Raw genomic sequence first — 21129 nt, 5'->3', positions numbered from 1 at the left:
TTCTAGTTACCTTTATATTTGCATAGGAATTTTAGAGTAAGCTTGCCAATCTCAACAAAAAAGGCTGCTTTGAATTTTGATTTGGACAATTTTGCATCTATAGTTCAACTTGAGGAGAAATGAAATTTTAACAATGTTTTCCAACTCATAAATGTGGTATAACTCTCCAATAATCAGGTTTTCTTTAATTTCTCTTAGCAATATATTCTACTCTATAGAGTAAGACTGATAGTTCTGGACTACATTTTGACCTTTGATTTTACATATCCTCAAGAAAAATATTTTTATCTTTAGAAAGGGAAATCATGGCTGGGCGCGGTGGCTCACGCCTGTAATCCTAGCACTCTGGGAGGCCGAGACGGATGGATCGCTGGAGCTCAGGAGTTCAAGACCAGCCTGAGCAAGAGTGAGACCCCTGTCTCTACTAAAAATAGAAAGAAATTATCTGGCCAACTAAAAATATATACAGAAAAAATTAGCCGGGCATGGTGGTGCATGCCTGTAGTCCCAGCTACTCGGGAGGCTGAGGCAGTAGGATCACTTAAGCCCAGGAGTTTGAGGTTGCTGTGAGCTAGGCTGATGCCACGGCACTCACTCTAGCCCAGGCAACAGAGCGAAACTCTGTCTCAAAAAAAAAAAAAAAGAAAGGGAAATCAATGCAGTTGTTAAGCACACAGGTCTTAAGTGTGTCAGAAAGTCCAAAAATCTTAGATATACCCCTTTTCAATTTTGTGACTTTGAGGAAGTTGCTTAATCTCTCTGAATCTAAATCTGTATTTAAAAAGAAAAATAATATATTTCCTAGGGTTTATTCATTTCATTCAACAATATGAGCCCTTATTATATACCAGTCACTCTTCTAGGCACTGCACACATAGCATTGAACAAAACAGACAAAAAAAAAAATCTCTATTCTAGTGAAGCTTGCATTCCAGTGAGAAGAGAGAAACGTAAGTAAATTAGATACTATTAATACATTGGAAGGTCATGATTGCTATGGGGGAAAAAAGCCCAGAAAGAAGGGGACAGGCAATACCAGAGTAGAGATGAGGATTACATTTAAAAGGGTGCTCAGTATAGGTCCCACTGAGGTAACTTTTGAGCAAATACTTTAAAAGAGCAAGGACATGAGCTAAGCCAATATTTGGGGGAAGACTGTTCCATGCAGAAGTAACATCCAGTGCAAAGATCCTTAGGCAGAGCAGGCCGGGTGTATCTGATTAAGAGAAAGGGGACCAAGTAGCTAGAACAGAGTGAATGAGGGAAAAGTAGTAGGAGAGCCAAGGCCACAGAGTGACCGAGTTAGGGCAGTGGGCCAGACTGTATAGGGCCTTACAGACTTTTATTGGGGCTATTCTGTACATCAGGTACTACAGAACATATTGTGTTCTATGTGAACAGTGTGGCACAGATGCTCTGGCCATCGTAAGGATTTCATCTTTGACTTTGAATTAAATGGGAAGCCTTTGAAGGTTTCTGAGTAGGATAATGTTATGATATGACTTTCATTTTAATAGAATCAATGACTCTGGCTGCTGTGTTGAGAATAGAAAGGATGGAAGTAGGGAGATCATTTGCAATAAACCAGGTGAGAGATGCTAGTGGCCAGGAGGAAGGTGACAGCAAGTAATGGTAAGGATTCAGCATGCCTGAGCAACTGAAGAGATAGAGTGGGTGTCACCTGAAATGGGTAAGGATGGGGGAAGAACAGGTTTGGAAGGGACTACCCGGAGTTCACTATTGGATATGAAGAATGCACAGCGTCTGACAAGTAATAAAAGTTCCATAAATGGTAGTCATTGTCATAATCATTATCATCATGTTGAATTTTACATTCTAATACTGGTAGAAGGTTCAAGAGAGCCCTACTGGAGACCTACTGGAAGGGGAAGATCAATTTTTTATGGTCAGTTTTAGAGCATTAAAAGGAGGTTCCATGAACCATCCTGAAAGTGCTTCCTGTTAATTCTTTGAAATTATGTAGAATTTTTTGAGTACATGTAAGCATATGTGCATTCTCCTGAGAAGAGAGGGTCCACAGCTTATCAGATTTGCCAAGGAGTTGTGAGTCAAAGAAAATTTAAGGAACATCACCTTCAAGACAGCATTATAACTTTGTTTCTTTTTTATTTTTTTTATTTCAGCATATTCTGGGGGTAGCATTATAACTTTGAATGGAAAAGTTCCTATCAAGTTTATTTACAAACCAACCAGTGAGTGCTGACTGAGAGCAGGTCCCACAGAGAGCCCACACCATGCACTTTATCAGCCCCAGCACCACACCCAGTGCCATGCTCCCCAAGTATTTGGATCACTTCTCCCTGACTTTTACCCTTGCTTGGCATGGCTATCCAGGAGCTTATTTGTATTTACAATTGAACTAATGGGGTTCAGAGCTTAAGAAGAGTGAAACAGAGCAAGGGGTTTTCATTTTCACTAAGATCTCTTGACTACTGAGGATGTGCTGAAACTGCTCTCTGGTGTCTTTACACCTCTTTGTTTATCTAGAGATCTAGCCACTTGGTTGGGGCTTGCCCTTGAAACTAAAAACAACTTAGCCAGCCAGTGAAACAACAAATAAGACAAAATATGGAAAAGACCATCAGGGATACTATTAAATTTGAGTTGAATTTAAAAGTTTTTATCAGCCTCAGAGAGTATCAGACTCAGGAATGCGGCAGATTCTGGGCTAGAGTTACCAGTGGCATCAAAATAATCAGTGACATCATGAACACCCAGGTCCTCATTGACATCTGAAAAGGCGTGTTTCCTCAGTTTTAAACGCAAGGAAAACTCCCCTTATCTTTTATACCCCTGGCTCCTTTCGAACTGGGCATAAATTACATTTCTTCATATAAAACAGCAGTTTCATGGAAGACAATTTCTCCACAGACCAAGGGAGTGGGAGGAGATGGTTTGGGTGCATTACATTTATTGTGCAGTCCAACCTCTCTACTAACGATAATCTGTATCTGCAGCTGCTCCCTAGTGCTAGCATCACTGCCTCAGCTCCACCTCAGATCACCAGGCATTAGATTCTGCCCACCCGCTGCTCACCTCCTGCTGTGCAGCCTGGTTCCTAACAGGCCAATACTGGTCCTTGGCGGGGGGGGGGGGGGGGGGTGGCGGGGAAACGGACCACAGATATAAAAGATGCATTAAAAAGCACAGGATGAGTAAAGCATCTGTGTAAAAACTGTCTATTGCTAGAATTATTTAAGATCCAATCTGCCTGGTGAGCTCTTGATCCATGCCAACTTATCTACCCTGAATAACTTTTCTGCCAAAATTATGGATCCATTAGATTTCTGGAAATTCTTTCTCATGTCTCTGCCAATTTCTTCCACAACAAATTGCAAGCCTGAGCACTTCTTTTAATTTTTTTAAGCCAATGCTGTTTTTAATTCTCTTTATTATAGGAAAACTATCAGAAATAGCATGAGATCACTCAGTTTTTATTAATATTCCTTCAGCTTTTGCCTCTGTGGACATATAGTGAAAACAGACTAAGTGGTATTGTCAACATACACTCCTAGCTACTAATGTCTGTATAGAAGCATCATCTTAATAACCCCAGATAGTCAGGGAAAGTGGGAAAGGGCTCCTAACAGAGAAGAATCCAGTGACATAAAACAAGGATTTTGTCTGCCCTCCTTAAGTATCTTAACACAGCCCACTGCTTCTGAGACTAGACAAAGAATAATAATAACAACTGCAGATATTAGGCACTTATTTTGTGCCTGTTCTATTTAGACATGATGAATTTGATCCTAATAAACAATACTATGAAGTAAGTTCTATTAAAATAATCATATAACCCCCGGGGTAAACAGGATAATCTCCAGAGAAAAGTGAAACTCAGAGAGGTTAAATAAATTATCCGGAGTTGTACATCTTATTAATGGGAGAATAAGGATGATGAGCAGCGTGCCCTGAGGACAGTGGTTTGGTGTGTTATGTTAGAGTTGCTCTTTTCCCCTTCTGATATGGCTTTACAGGTGCTTTCTAGGATCTGCCTCAGCAGTCAGGCTCACTAGTTTTTCTCAGAAAAAACTTCCTTAAGATCAACTATTCTGTCCTTCAGATATTTAAGTGACTCAGAACCAATAATTCTATATATTTGGTCACAAAGTTTTATTATCTTATGTGCTTTTCCCAAGTAAATTTTGTAGGGCTTATCAGAATGTCACAGTACTCAAAAGTAGACATTCTACATCTACCGAGGTTTTCCTTAATGGCTACAGGAAACAATGGCTTAAATCTTTTTTTTTTTTTTCAGAATGTGCCAAACTAAAATTATCACTGATAGATTTTATGGAATATAACTTAAGGGCTGCAATTTACATCTTTTACTAGGTGAACCCAAGGCTGTTTTCTTGAGAAAAGTACTTGGCATGCCTGCAGAAGTATCTAAAACTTTGCAAAAAGCTTCTTAATTTTTTCTAAGAAGTTAACATCTTAACCCACCTGCCTATTAAAGCAGATGGATCTGAATTTGGTAACATAGAAGAGCTACATTCATGGCCCTTGTCAGAGATTAGAACCCCAAATTGTCTGCAGGCCAAATATCATTAAATATTCAGTTCTTAGATATAATATACATAAAGGACAATATGTGCAATCTATACATCTTTTTCAATATGCTTTTATGGCTTTGGACAAAGTCAGAGCAGCAGAAAGCTATAAACTTGGATTATATCATTTTGAAAAAAATTATACTCTCTCTCTCTCTCGTTTCACAGGCTTATAGTATGAAACCAGAAGAGTGGTAAAAACTTCTCATTAGTCTTTTAGTCTAGGAAGGCTATTAAAAACTGTCCATTACATCATATAGTGGCTACTACATGAAGCACTATTAAAGAAGTTTTTCCTAGGTCACAATACCTTACCTGTGGATTTTATTTATTTTTTAAAAGCTTACCTTAATACAATTTCAAACTCATAAAAAATTACAAGAACAGTACACGGAATACCTATATACCCATTATGAAAACACCAATCATTTACATTTTGCTTCATTTGCTTTAGCACTCTCTCTGTTTTCATATATGCACATATTTTTCCTGAACCAGCTAAGAATATGTTGGAGACATCGTCCCCCTCGACTCCTAAATATTTCAGTGTGTCTCCTAAGACTAAGGACATTGTCTGTCATAACCACAGTGTAATTATCAATATCAGAATTGTTAACTTTGATAAAACTACTACTTCCTAATCTATACTCCCTATGCAAATTTTGTCATTTACACCAAGAATGCTCTTTGTAGCTACTTTTTTCCAGTCCAGGATCGAGGTCAAGATCACACAATGCATCAGAAATCATCTCTTTAGTCTGGAAGCCTCAGTGTTTCTTTCTTTCTTGATCTTGATATCTTAGAAGAGAACAGACCTGCTATTTTGTGGGCCAACCCTCAATTTGCAATTTATCTGATACCTTCTCAGGATACAGATTATGCATTCCTGGAAGGAATATCAATGAATAATGTTACCCCTCCTAGAACACATCAGGAAGCATGGATATTAGGTTTCTCAACATTGGCATTAACTTTGATCATGTCATTAATGTGGAGTCACTAAAGTGGTATTTTCCAGGTTTCTCCACTATAAAGTTACTATGTTTCCCTTTATGATTAACTGGTAAATTGTAGGGAGATAAATTGAGACTATGTAAAAATATCCTGCTTCTCATCAAACTATAACCCACTCATTTTAGCATCAAGTGATGATTTTCTAACTCCATCATTCCTTTTCTATGTTGGCATTCTCCCATAAGGAAGAGCTTTCCCTTCGCCCCCATTTATTGCACTTTCTTACTTTCTAGCATAACAAGATGTTCTAGTCTCATCTTGTACTTTTCGAGGCTTTATTTTAATACAGCCACCACTGACAGATCACTATCTGCCAAGGATGGTACTAAGCACTTTACATACATCATCCCATTTAAACCAAACAACTGCAGGCAAATGGGATAGCACAGTGTCGGAGAGATTAAGTGACTTGTGTAGGGTCCTGCAGCTAGGATATATTGAAACCCAGAATTGAACTCAAGTTAGTACTCAAGTACAGGACAGGGAAAGAAAAATGCATGTTCAAAGAGAAGTGAGTGAAGCATTTGGTTTGGTTGGAGCACAGATATCAGAGCATAATAGTGGGAGACTGAGTGGGAAAGACAGGCTGGGCCAGCTTGTTTTGAAAGCCTAACTGTGGAGTTTACACTACAACCCCTTCAAGTAAATGGAAGTCACTGGGAGATTTCAAGCAGCGGAGTGACCCAATCATGGCCATTTGTTAAAAAGACTAATTAAATAATAATGTAAAGGATGGACTGGAAAGAATCAAGCGAGGTCAAAAAATGGACATTAGAGCTATTTCTGATTTTCTGATACTAAAAATAATGCTGCTTCTCTAAAAATACCAAAGAAATCAACACATGTGGGCTGCACTATGTATAGAAATGAAATCACATGGTTCCTCCATGTATCAGCTATGTGGCCTGGAGCACCTTTCTTGACTCCCTGAGCCCCAGATACCTCATCTGTAAAACAAAGATGATAATTCACTCCTTGAAGGGTTACTTGCAAAGACTGAATGGAAAAACATAAGAAAAATACCAAGAGTAGTGTCTGATACCCAAGTAAGTACTACAAAATCTAAAAATTGCAATAAAAAAATATCTGCCACCTTCATCTAAAACATCTGACTGTGGACACAGGAGTCTAGGATTTTCTGGCCCACAGACAAACTTAGTTTGTACTGACATTCTCATTTTTATAATAATTAGAACAATAATAAAAACAACAAAACAGCAATGCCACAAGAAACATCCTTGTACACACATTTTGTCTACTTGGGCAGGTATAGATTGGTAGGACAGATTCCTAAAACTGGACTGCTGAGTCACAACATACATACATATTAAATTTTGATAATTACTGCCAATTTTTGATGATAAGTACTTTCCTCAAAAGGGCTGAAGCCATTTATATTCCCCACCAACAGTGCATAGATGCCTTTTTAAAAGTTCTAACTCTTGTTATTATCAATATCTTTAATTTTTGCCAATCTGATTGGCGTTTCCAAGATACAGAAAATTTTAAGGTGCAGAAGAAAGGAGAGGGGAAGAAAATCTGAGAGAAGACCTGATACAGTTTCAGTGGAAGCAGGACAGACAAATGCTCATCTCAGACGGTGAGGAAGACAGTAATGGGGCTGTGGGTTTGAGAAGTAATAAGGGGTTGGGAAAACTCATCCGCAGCTCATAAGAAAGGAGTAAAATGTTCGCTAACCTTCTGTGAAGTTCTGTTGAGACTGTCAGCGTGAATTTCGTGCCAGACCCAGGTGACACATTTTGTTGACACATGAGGAAAGCTTAGCAACGAACCTGGTATTGGAAAAAAAGTTCAGAGAGTAATCAAAGTGACTGAAATGTCAGGTGAGGAGACAGGTTAGGAGGGCGAGTGATTCTAGTGCGCCAGACAAGGCAGATTCCAGGTTAGTAAGGATGCACATGGAACCCAAAGGAAGTAAGTGGGGGAATAGAAAAGGCTCAAGGGAAGGCAGGGCTCAAAAAAGGATTAAAGAACTCTTCAGGGAGTATGAGAAAGAGGGGAAATGGAAGATTTTGGTCAAAGAAGAAATCTGACTTTCAGGTCTTAGAGGTGCAACTGGTTTGACGGATAAGGCCCAATGTGCTGCTACACTTGTAAGTGGGGTAAAGGTCAGAGAGGTCTGGCATGGTGCTGAACTGGTTGTCAACACTGCTACCAAAACTGTGGAAGGTGATGGAAGGAAACTGGAGGAAAGGGCAGCTAAGCCTGATGAATAAGTCATTGGAAAGGCAAGCACTGTCCTAGGAGTCAGTTAACTAGGAGATTAAGGGGAAGGGGTTAGAAAAGCTCTTTCAAAAACAAAACTCTGCTGAGAAATTATTTTCTTAAACGATGTTTAACTACTATCACTTTGTTGAGTACAAGTAGCAGAAGAGGAAGATGGATGGTCTTCTGTAACAAGGGCTGCTGGAGAAGCAACATCCCCCCAGGACGGGAGGTTTTATTTAAGAGGAAAAGATGAATATAGCATTTAGGGAACCTGTGCACACAGGGTTACTCATAGAGCACAATGGAAAGGGTTGGTAGAGGAGGATGAGGGGGAGAATGATGTTTGCACAAGGGGAAGAACATAAAATTCCTAAGATATAAAAAAAACCTCTAAAGCTTCTAAAATAGTACGTACATAAAAAATTAAGCTTTAGAAAGTACAGTCCATCAACAGATTCATACCTCTCTAATGACATAGTTTACATTTTATTCCAAAAGCTAATTTAAATGTATTCTGCCAGAAAGTCAAGTTGGAATCTGGCACCAATGAGGCAGACCAAAGCCCCAGGGCAATATTTTCTCTGCCAGGCACAGGCTCTAGCACTCGCAAGTATAAAAGCACTAATACTGGTTGCAAGAAAATAATAAACAAGTAATATTCCGATTAGTGACTGCTATAGCCACATAGGAGTATTAGGGTAGATTCTTCATCTCAAGTTTCAGCATTGATAAAGAATAGAAATAGTTCAATGCTGTAAATGCTAAAAACTGCAATGAAAAGGGCCAATGGGCAGCCAGAAAATAAGGGAAAAAGGAAAAAGGGAACTGTTAACAACATAGCAAGGATACCTTTCTTGATGGACACATCTCTTATGTTCTGATTTCTTCTCCTGACAGAAATTCAGAATAAATCTTGAGACTTACTCTGTTTATAACTGAAGAACAAAAGAGGACCATCGATAACAAAAGAGGGCCATCAACAGTCCATCTTTATGATAATAATTAAAATAAATAGGTAGGACATAAATTTAATATATGTTCTCAGAAGCTGTCTGGCAAATTTCATTAATGTGACTCTTCCAAAAAACATTTAACAATTTATAATTGAACTGAGATTTATTTATAGTCCATACAACGGAATACCTTATATGATCCTTGTACAGATGACTGGTACCTTCATTAAACTAAAAGGAATTTCTTTTGTTGTATGAATATGATTATATCTCAATTCTTTTGTATTTGTTATGTCATCTTCTTTATATGTAAAATGATTCGTTCTGTATCTGCAAAATGTTAATATAAATAATTCTAACTCCCACATAGGATTGTCATGAGGATTAAATGAGCTATTGAGGATTAAGGCTGAACCAGACATACAGTAAGCACTTGTTAAATGGTAACTAATAGCTACTGTTATTATTTATAGACATCAATTACAATTTATAAAACTGAAAAATACTGTCAAGTTTAATTATAACAACTTAAATATACAAATCAAATTTATTGTGTCCTGACTTACTCTCTCAATGTAAGCAAATTTCAAGGCTTATAAATGCTTAACATATATTCCTATAAAGTACCACTAGGGTCTAATTAGTTTTAGTCAGTATTAAGCTAAAGAGAAATTTTCTTATATAATTGATATTTTAATGCAATCCTCAAGTTTTAGAATTGCACAAATAGCTGATTTTTATTCAACTGCAATTAACTAGCTTTTAAAGATTTTTGTGCTCTGGTATTTGGAGTGCCAGATGAAGCACTCTGATACTGTGTCTCTAAGAAGCATAAAAATAACACAGAAATCACACAAATAATGTGAAAATTCGAAAACACAAAATCTCTCCCATTTTAAAACACTATCGTCTTCCCTAAACCCCACATGTCCAATCTTTTCTTTCTTCTTTCTTTCATTGCCAAACTTCTTTAAAGGGTGGTCTACATGGCTGACACTCCTTACTTACCCACTCTTCATGTTACATTGCTGCTGTAACAAATCGTCATAACAATACAAATTGATTATTTTACAATTTTATACATTAGAAGTCGGACATGTATGTCACTGGGCTAAAATCAAGGTGTCAGCAGGGCTGCATTTCTTCTAGAAGCTCTAAGGGAAAATCTGTTTCTTGCCTTTTCCTGTCCCTAGATAGAGGCTGCCCTCACCCCTTGGCCCCTGGTCCCTTCCTCCATCTTCAAAGCCAACAATGGCCACTGAGTCACTTTTCACACCACATCACCCTGACCTCTTCTGTTGTCACATCTCTCTCTGACTCTCCTCTCCTGCCCACCTCTTCCGTGTGTATAGACCCTTCTGATTACATTGGGCCCACCCAGATAATTCAGGATAATGTCCCTATTTTAAGATCAGCCGATTTAACAATCTTAATTCCATCTGTAAACTTAATTCTCTTTTGCCATGTAACTCAACATATTCACAGGTTCCAGGATTAGAATGTGGGCATCTCTGGGAGGCCATTACTTTGCCTACCACAGACCCTATTCACTCCTTAACACACTACAGTACAACTTCTACCTCCATAATGCCACCATAGTATAAGGTTCATGTTACTAGAGTCAACAAATACTTTTCATTCCTCATATTATTTAACTTTTCAGCCACACTTTGCAAACCAAGGAAAAGAATATCTCAAGGACAGCAAAGTAAACTGGCACAAGAACCACCCTTGCAGATCAGCCCACATTCAGCCTTCTAAAGTGGTTTTGTGAAGCCAGCCACTGAATTTTGGGGTAGTTGTCTGTTATGCAGAAAAGGCTAACTGATACATTAGGAACTTGTACATCATGCTTGAAACTAAGGGACTTGTTCAGGATCACATGGTTAATAAGTGACAAAAAAAAATCTTTTATTTTACCAGAATGATATCGTTTTAATTTAGGTCACACTTCTGTGATGATACTAGAGATGCAATTTACATCTCATTTCAATAATACATAATTTTCACAGACATTTAACAATAGCAAGTAGATTTCATTTTGTTGTTATAGGGTCATCTCACCCTCAATCATTCTTCCTTCTTGGACTCAGAACAGCACACCACGCAAGGGAAATACACGCTACAGGAGAGAGAAGTAGTCTTTAAACTAGTAAATTTGCTTTATAAAAGTGAATTAATCCTGGCCGGGCGCGGTGGCTCACGCCTGTAATCCTAGCTCTGGGAGGCCGAGGCGGGTGGATCGCTCGAGGTCAGGAGTTCGAGACCAGCCTGAGCAAGAGTGAGACCCCGTCTCTACTAAAACTAGAAAGAAATTATCTGGCCAACTAAAAATATATATACAAAAAAAATTAGCCGGGCATGGTGGCTCATGCCTATAGTCCCAGCTACTCGGGAGGCTGAGGCAGTAGGATCGCTTAAGCCCAGGAGTCTGAGGTTGCTGTGAGCTAGGCTGATGCCACGGCACTCACTCTAGCCTGGGCAACAGAGTGAGACTCTGTCTCAAAAAAAAAAAAAAAAAGTGAATTAATCCTGAAAACTTGAACTGAAGATCAACTCCCTCGGACAAAACCCATATAGTTCTGACAAATAATATCTTATGGGATTAACATTAGGGTAAAATGGCACCTGCCATCAATCAAAATTCTTACTTCCTAAGCATAGACTATTTACTTAGATTGGTACATTTCAAAACAAAACGACTAGGTGTTCAAGGTCACTTGTAAGTATTAATATTTGCAACAACTTTTTCTATTTGCACTTTTAATATCACTGGTGAGAAACCCTGATATTAGAGCAGTAGGAAATGAATAAATTCACTTTGTTTGAAAGAAACACACACTGTTAACTTTGGTAGAGGACAGTTTCAGCTGCTCAACATCTGTGTACATCTGACTTGACTTGATGTTGAACCCAGAAATCTTTCCTTTGTTCTGTAGTTCATGTGCTTCTATCAGCAGATGGAGAAACTGAAATTCACTGGAGACACAGAGCTAGATAAACCTTAAAGTACTACTAAAAATTATAGAAACAGACTAAACAGCACTATTTTCCACTGAGGGTGCAAAACGATAACCATGGACAGAGCTAGAAAGCTTATTTTAAGGCCATGTCTTGTTATGGAAGTCAGTTTGTAGAAAGGGAAGTAGCAGAGTTAGACAGAAATCCTGTACCTCCTGCTTTCAAGGAAAGAGTCTCTGTTTTGCTTTCACTCTCCAAACACCTGAACATCTACTTATTTCTGTAATATATGACTAGAGGTCAAATTCTATTTAGAATTTCTGTCATATTTCTTCTTATGGTGGCACCTTCCAAAGAGCTGTTATTGATGTTCCCCATGATTCAGACTATTTCTACTTCTTTATTTCTCCCTCTCTCTCTCTGTACTGTTAATTGGTCTTCCTTTTTCTTTCCTACAAATTTTCCTCTTCCTTCAAATATGCTTTGCATACATTAACTCCCATACATTCTGGTTCTCGTTTTCACCTACTCTTCCTTCCCCAAACTACCTAAATCTTTCCTGATAGCTCCCTTTTCTTATCTTGTATCTTAGTTGTTTTGTTTTGTTTTGTTTTGTTTAGAGACAGGGTCTCACTCTGTCTCCCAGGCTGGAGTGCAGTAGTGTAATCATAGCTCACTGCAACCTCAGCCTCCTGGGTTCAAGTGATCCTGCTTCAGCCTACCGAGTAGCTGGGTCCACAGGTGTGCACCACCATGCCTGACTAATTTTTTAAATTTTTTTGTAGAGACGGGGTGTTGCTTTGTTGCCCAGGCTGGTCACCAACTCCTGGGCTCAAGCAATCTTCCCTCTTCAGCCTCTCAAAGCACTGGGATTACATGTGTGAGCCACCACACCTAGTCCTAAAGTACAGTCTTAACGTGATGTGCCACACAAACCTGACAGTCATTACTTTTTAAATCATGACAAAGCCATATCACTTTTTTTCTTTTGGTTTTAGCTCAACATTCTAATAGCACCTTCTGTAAATGCATTCCAGCTTATCAAAATTGTTACAAAGTTCTAAGAATATCCATCAGTCTTGTGAATTAGTCATATTTACTTCAAAGCAAGAAGTTCCTTCACTTACTGTCTGTTTTGTCATATTGGTGACTGCAGTGTATCATGAGCACTCTGTTAATATCTCAGCAAGCATCCTCACCCTGGCAGTTATTGAGCTGAAACTAATATTCAAAAGTGAAACTTTAATGTTTTAAATACCTAAAACTCCTATTGAAAGGATGACTCACGATCACAGAACTGTCTACAAGGCTGGGGTGGCATTCATTATTGACAATGAGCCTTGGCCTCACCTTTATAAATACCTTTGTAATTTGCTTCTTTAATATCTTATGAATTCTACTGATTAATCTGATAGTTTATTACAGTCATAAATCAGCTAGTGTTTTAACAAAATCACCACTAACAGAGACTAAAGAACAACAAAAGAAAAATTGTTTTTTACAGATTATTTTCCAGATAGAATTCCCTCTCAGTGTTAGTTGAAATAAATATGAGTTTTAAGAGAAGGAGAAAATAGATGAAAATATTTTTATATCTCTTGTAACCATGTACAGGTACAGAAACAGTTCTAAAAGAAGATATGGTCTCCATGTTTTATATAAGATTCGGAAAATGTAAAAGAAATATAAAGGGGAAAAAACCCATGAAATTCATATGATACCATTAGATATAAATTAAACCAGAGCCTAAAAAGACATTATTGCTGTAGAAGGAAAAAAAAAAAAACAGAAATGTGGGTGGGCACGGTGGCTCCCATCTGTAATCCCATCACTTTTGGAGGCCAAGTTGGGAGGATCCCTTGAGGCCAGGAGTTTGAGACCAATCTGGGCAACCACATCTATTTGTCTATTGTTGTCTATGGTCAAAGAAACCTTAAGGCCTGCAAAGCCTAAAATATTTGCCATCTGGCCCTTTATTGGTCAGAAAAAGTGCTGATATATGATTTAGAGGATGGCAGATACAATATAAATGAACGAAAGGCAATTACAACTAAACAAAGTATATTGTAGGAAACAGTCATACATACTCAGTTCTGGCAGAAATACCAATCTAGTCTGCATCTGGCTACTAAAAGCAAATGTCACATGTAAGCATCCGGCAAGATAATACCAATATTATAATCATCGTATCATTTGGAGAAGCCTGTGCCAATAAGGCAAATTTCATCCCAATGGAACAAGCCCTGTCAAGAAATCTATATAGTGAGCCATAAATACCATTAGAGTGTGATGGCAGCCTAGACCTGAATCTCCAAGTCTGCTCCTGAAACATCTTAAAAAACAGCAAAAACAACTGTAAACCTCCATGACCTACTTCTTCAGCAAAACTAAGAGACTAAGAAAACCCATATATACCAAACACCATGCTGTAGGGCAGGCTGCAAAGGAACAAAGCAGGACACAAGCACTGTGGAAAAGGCACAAAAACACAGTAAGATAGCAGGATATAAAATTAATGTATCAAAATTAATAGCTTTCAGCTAGAAGATCTGGTGGAAGAGAAGCAACAGATGATAGGATATCTTTCTAAGATTAACTTAAGAAATGTGGGTAGGAAGAAATGTTAAGGTCTCAGAAATAGAATGCAACATGATAAGATGTACCATGTTCTTGAACAGAAACAACCAATATCACAAAAATGTCATCTCCCTAATTTTTTAATTTAAAGCAATCCCAATAAAAACACTGTAATAGGTTTTTTTTTTTTTTTTTCCTCTCTCTAGAAGACCACATGAGCATCCAGGCTAATCCAGCAGCAAATTGCCCAGCTAGCCCATAGGATCATGAGAAAATAAGTCATTGTTTAGGCTACTAAATCTTAGGTGATTTGTTATATGGCTACAAATAACTTGTACAATTGTGTATTAAATGAAATGAAAATTTATTCGCTGGGAAAGGCAGACATCATTAACTAAAAAAAATGGTTGCAAATAATATGTACAGGATAATCTCATTCTGATAAAACACACACATGCAGACACATGCAGACGCAGAAACAAAAATATCTAGAAGGATATATACTAAGTAATAACAAAGAGATATATAATAAGGTAAACTCTGGTTAGTGAAAATAGGTTTTTATGTCCTTGTTTTTGCTTTCCTATATCTTCTCTATACGTATATACTGCTTTTTACAGTAACAGAATATTTTTTTAAATGTCATTCAAAAAAAAAAAAAGGTTTACTCAGTTATCAGATAAAGAGTCAACTGGGTCCCAGCTAGACATGTAAATTCTTGCTGTAAGTTCACAAAAAAACTGGAAAAAGTCAATCAATAAACTTTTGGGGACTGTTATGGGCTGAACTGTATCTCCCCAAAGCTCCTATGTTAAGGTCTTAAGTCCCAGTACCTCAGAACATGACTGTGTTTGGAGTTAAAGTGACGCCATTATGGTGGGTTCTAATCCAATCTGACTGGTATTCTTATAGGAAGAGGAAATTTTGGGAACAAAAAGAGACACTAGGGGCTTGTGTGCACAGAGGGACAACCACATGAAGAGGCAGTGAGAGGGCGGCCATCTGTCAGCCAAGGAGAGAGGCCTCAGAGGAAACCAACCCTTCCAGCACCTTGACTGTGGACTTGCAGCCTCCAGCGCGGCGAGAAAATACATTCCTGTTGTTTAGGCCACCCAGTCCGTGGTATTTTGTTGTGACAGCCTTAGAAGACTAATACAGGGACTAAGCGAATAGCACAATATTTGGAAAACTGACCTAGTGTGCCTTAGAACACTTCCACAAAAAAAAAAAAAAAAAAAAAAAAAACACTAAAGTTTTCATCTTTAAAGTCAAATAACTCCTGTAAATATCACAGAAAGAAACTGTATTAAATAAATCTACGTGCACAGGAGACAGCAGGACGTGCTTCCTACATGCACTGCCTCACTTATTGTGGAATGAATATATTGTCTAGTCCACATTCCACTCCTGAGTTGGTGCAAGAAACAGGTTTTCTTGTTCTTCTTTGGGTTTATGCACCACTGACAAAGAACAAAAATAATGGAGAGCCAACAACTAAAAAGCAACATGATTAATGACTATTGTTTTTTAATCAAATATAAAATATTTCACTCATCTACTTTTAAATTAAAAACATGACTTATAAAAACTACACTACTTAAAATAAATAATAAAAAAACCCATAATGAGTACAATTAGGGTAAGAGAAGAGAAAAAAAAAAGCGGGGAGAAGAGGGAGGGGAGGGCTGTGGCGTCATTGTGGAGAGTCCAGGAGCTTGGATGCTTCCAAGCTTCTGGCTCTTAGGACCTTAGGCATGAGATTTAACTTTTATGAGTTTATTTTAAAGGGAGAAGCTTGAACAAGATAATCATTTCTTAGTCTTCACGGATTCCCTAAGGCTTCCTTGGAAATTCTCGTAGGATGAAGAATTAGAGATAAACTGGTAGGGCTTGCTGCCTTTAAGCCCAGTTCGGAGCAGTTATTTGTTCCTATTTGATTTCCATTTGAATTTCTGTGTGTTCATTTGAGGGAAGCGTTCTGCTGCTAAAGATGTTTAAAATCATTGTATTAAAATGCTCTGTCCCCTACAACAGTCTTACCAATCAGGCAGGTAAAGATACTGAAGGAATACATATTAAAAAATCAGTAAATAACATATGGCAGATACACACAGGAGGCAGAATGAAGGGCCAAATACTACTGATTCACTGTAACAGGCAGATGGTAACACTAACGGGGACTCTGCTAAGACAGGAGAGATTGCCCCTTGTACATATAACTAAAGATTTAGGATTATTAGTTGATGGTAAGTACTGCAAAATGAGCTTGAAGTATAACTTCATGGCTCAAAAAGTGAATAAAATTTTGGCAACATTAACAAAAGTATAATTTCCAAAATGAGAACATTCAATAAAATTGCCAAATATATATTAAAAACCTAAAAACAAAATCTGTTTGCACTATCAATAATCAAAGAATACAGGCAGCACCGTTTGGCCAACAGAAGACAGACACTGGGATGAGTCAGACCTAAGTTCCAAGCTTAAGTTTCAAGCTTATACAAGATATGCAACTTTGAGACATGCGGCCTCCAGAACCTTCGACATCACTAATGAAGGGACCCTGCAATGTCATTGTGAGGGTCAGTGACACTGTGAATAACACCTGGCTGGCGTACTGTAGGCACTCAAGAAATAGCTGACGCTTCTGGAGAACTACGTGAAATTCTAGCTCATTTAATCCTCACCACAGTTCTAAGAGGGAATTATAAGGCATACATGCAAATTAACACAAACATGAGACCAAAATGGTAACAGATGAAATATTCAACAATGGCATAGTACAATACTAAAAGCACTGCCATTTACTTCTAGCAGGGACAGAAAATGGTGCAACTTTCTGCAAAGCAATCTGGCAATGTATGCTGAGGACTTTCCCAAAGATGACATACAGTGGTCCAACTCCACTTGGGAAAAGGAAAGTGCCTGTGAGTGAAAATGGGAGTGATCAAACGCTTGACTGATTAGTGCCTATTCCTATTATTTGCAGGTTTTTCACCAGGAAATGCAAAGCATCTCTAGGAGGAATAGAAGACTTTATTTTCTTTGTTATTTTTTCTCATTACTGGTTTTCCATAAATGTCCCCTAGTCAGCTCAAACCTGTTCATTCCTAAGGTCTCATAAAGCAGAAACTGTGGCCCACGTCACCATTCGGCTCCTCACATTTGAATAGAGAAGCACACTGCCCAAGTAGGCAGATAATTCTAATGAGTGAACTCTTTCTTAGGAATAATCAGCATGTAATAGAAGTATATAAATTCCTTCATGATGGGAAACCTCAAATCCAGAGCAATGCATGATATTCAACGAAATGCCATCACAAAGAGAACAAGAGTTGAAATGTTTCACTTCTAAGTCCGAAGTATGTTGCCCTTTGAGTGCATTACAACTTAACACCCAAATAAAAATGTTTGTATAAAAAGTCTGATAACAACTTACCTAAAATGAGATGAAGTTTGGTTTCTGTCTGGAAAGCATAGTGCAGTGTCACCAAAAATGGCGACTGCCTAATGTGCTCCAAGACTTGTCGTTCTGTCCTTGTATGCTCTGTGGTTTTAGCCTTTTGAACTATTGTTGCCTTTTTCAAAACTTTCATGGCATACAGCTTTCCAGCATCATGACCACTTATCTTACGAACTAGAAATACTTTTCCATAAGCTGAAAATGAAAAGAAAAAAAAAACAAAAGTAATTAAAATGTTACATAGGCAGAATGGTAATTTATTGGAAATAAAATTTTTAAGCATACAAAAATAACCACTTTTCAAAAGAAAAAGTATCCTTGGTACTGTTTCACATAGTTCTTTGGTGGGGTTTTTCAATTTTATACCAAATATACTTCTAGGCCTAACCCTCAGTATTTACATATCTAAGCCACCGATGACAAAATTGTGCTTTCACTCTTTTATTGTTATTCTCTCCTCAGTATTTTTAGCTGTAGGAAATTAGCTATTATTATGGTCAACTAACCACAATCCAATTCTGAAATGAGGACATTTTAGACATTAGATAAAACCTCTAGGTATATATATTTGCTATACTGATGTAAACAAATGAAGACAGAATCTCATACACACAGATAAATCAAGTCCCTCAAGTATTCCCCCATACTTATTTTTTAAAAAAGCCCTAAGCAACATAAGCTGACATTACATAAACAAAAGAGATCTTCAGCCTTAAGAAACATGAAGAGATCTTAAATTGCAAGCAATACAGACAGAAGTCCCTTTATATCTCTGGGCAGTAATTCATGGCTTACTGGGTCAACCTCACCACATTTTTCATAAGTAAGGGCTCTGTTGGGCACAATCCTGTGTGTGGTATCCGTCCTCCAGGTGGAGGAACTGGGGCCACGTGGGGACTGTGCCTCGCCGGGCAGAACAGGTTCTCTGCATTTATTTCCTTAGAAAAGCGGGGTAGGGCAGAAAGAGGTGGAAAGAAGAGGGAGGAGGAAGGGCAGGCAAAAAAAAAAAAAAAAAAAGACCCTGTGAGAGAGAAAAGGTGGGTCTTTACACTCTCTCCAGAGTTAATCTCTTGAAAAATACAAATTCCTTCTGGGATATTTAAGTCTAGTCCTCCTTTAGAAATTAAATGCTTTTATCAGACTACTCTTGAATTAGTCTGAGTTTTGGCCCAGATCAATGCTCCCATACACTCTGTTCACACTGATACAGCATCTACCACCTAATTCTACCATAATCCACCCACTAGAATAAAAGAGCTTTAAGACAAGGGCTCTTGTACTCTGTATGTTATTCATTTCAGTACTTCAGGAAATAGATCATTATGGACACATGAAGCACGACATATCGGCGAAAGACTGCAATAATCCTGGGGAGAAGGAGTGCCAACAATTATTAAGGACTTGCCTATGCAAGCTCTGTGCTACACCCCTTCCACACATTGATTCACTTAATCGTCACGCCAGCCAATGAAATTAGTACTTTTAGTAATCCCACTTCCCAGAGGAGGTTTCAGAATAAAGAACTGGCCAAAAGACTGGGGTAAGAAGCAGCAGAATTGACTCAAATGTAAGCAGCATCACTCCAGAGACTACAGTCTTAACCATAAATGAATAAAAAGGTAATTTCTCATGAGTGCTGGGATTCAGATATTCTGGATCTTAATAAAACCAGTACTGTAAACATACTAAACACATTCTAGAACACAGAAAAAGTTCAGTTTGTGTGTTGTCTCATAGTAAATATAATAATTACAGGTTGAGACCTTAGTAAGGCAGAAGGGAACAAAAAAAAAAAAAAAGAAAAGAAATGACAGATTTTAGAACCTAACAAGTTAACCTAACGTGTAAAAATGAAAAAAAAAAAGTTTATCTGATCAGGAACAATGAAACGAAGCTAGAAAATATTCTAATGAAGTGTACCATACCTTCTAACAGAGTAAGCCACTATATATACTCAGGACAAAGTAAAGTCCTGCAAAAGCTTTTGTGTTTCTTACATACACACTGCACCTACCCTAAATTCTTGCTCTCCCAGTTTCCTATCTCCAGAGTGCTTATGGTCCTTAGAAATTATAGAATCCATTTGTCCTTTCAAAAGTAGGAATTCTTTCCACAACATCACCAAAACATGGCTGTTCAGTTCTTTCCAGCACTTCCTATTTGTCTTTCAGAATAGGTGCTGACCACGTGACAAACTGCTGGGTGTTAGCACCTAACATCTGACTACACGTCAGGCACTTTAGATATATATTAACTCATTCAATTCTTATAACATCCCTACAGGGAGGTGAGAACGATTATCTCCACTTTATACATCAAGAAACTGAAGTGTAGGGTATTGGGTCACCTGCCCAAGATTACACTTGTCCATTCTGCTTGACTCCTGGGCCCACGTCTAACCTGTGCTCTAGCTACCTTCCTTAAGTGAATGACCTCATAGGCAAATAAGAAGGGAACTAGACATTAAACTGAAGTCACAATATAGGTCAGGTGTTCCAACAGCAGAATGGACCCAGTGCTACTACTTCCAAGATGAGGAAGTTTTGCCAAGTAACCTATTTTATTGATGGGAGGTTCTAAATGTTAGAAAATATTTCTTATATTGAATGGAAATAGATCTCTTCATAATTTTTATCTATTGGTGTTTCCAAACTCTCTGGATTTACAAAAAAACCTTATTCTTCTTCTGTAAGATAATTTTTAGGTATTTAAAAATACTTTCATGCCATCTCCTTTCTCTTTCTTCTGTAGGCCAATCTTAAAGTAAGATGACTTTGAGACCTCTCCCCACTAAAAGGGTCCATTGCCTTGGTGGGTTTTTAATTTTTTTTCCTTTGGTTTCTTTCCTGTTACTTTAAAAAATGTCACATTTCACTCCAAGTAAGCATGCAGTAACATGGGATGTTAATGCATACGGTCAAATAATATACAATCATCCTCCTTGCCATGTGATGATATCCAAAAGTTTCCCAATAATATGAATTAAAGACCACACACCCTGCCAATACAATTATGTCCACATATCAGAAAATTTCCTGGAAAAGCTATGATGCAGCTCACAATCTTTTGTTTTTACTTTTATAGTTGCCATGATTAATGCTAAGGCACAGTACTTCTACATGGTAAGTGCCAGCAGGTGCTTATGTCAACAAAATTCAAGCAGTGCCTTACAACATTGCAAACAACAAATATTTCAGACAAGGGTCTTACTTCTGAGAAGGCTGCAGCTGCGTAACTAAAACATAGTTGTCTCCAGTCTTCTTTTTGAAGCACCCACAGGGCTGCTTAGCACATCGCCAAGGGCAAAGAAAACACATTCACTATTGGAGACACAGTGAAGAAGCTACCTTACCTGGTT

The 21129-nt window shown here is 38.0% G+C and overlaps 1 protein-coding gene across 1 annotated transcript in view; it reads right to left on the bottom strand.

Moving 5' to 3' along the window:
- The window catches only part of RPS6KA5 (ribosomal protein S6 kinase A5), a 144988-nt gene that overhangs the window by 59822 nt on the left and 64037 nt on the right, over positions 1 to 21129 (bottom strand). The window contains exon 3 of the mRNA XM_045561970.1: positions 17748 to 17966. Coding sequence (XP_045417926.1) covers positions 17748 to 17966 — 219 coding nt within the window. The remainder of the gene's footprint in view (positions 1 to 17747; positions 17967 to 21129) is intronic.

This window comes from Lemur catta, chromosome 1 (assembly GCF_020740605.2).
Source record: "Lemur catta isolate mLemCat1 chromosome 1, mLemCat1.pri, whole genome shotgun sequence".
Taxonomy (NCBI): domain Eukaryota; kingdom Metazoa; phylum Chordata; class Mammalia; order Primates; family Lemuridae; genus Lemur; species Lemur catta.
The sequence above is the reverse complement of the archived record's forward strand: the minus strand, read 5'-3'. Positions and strand labels throughout refer to the sequence as shown.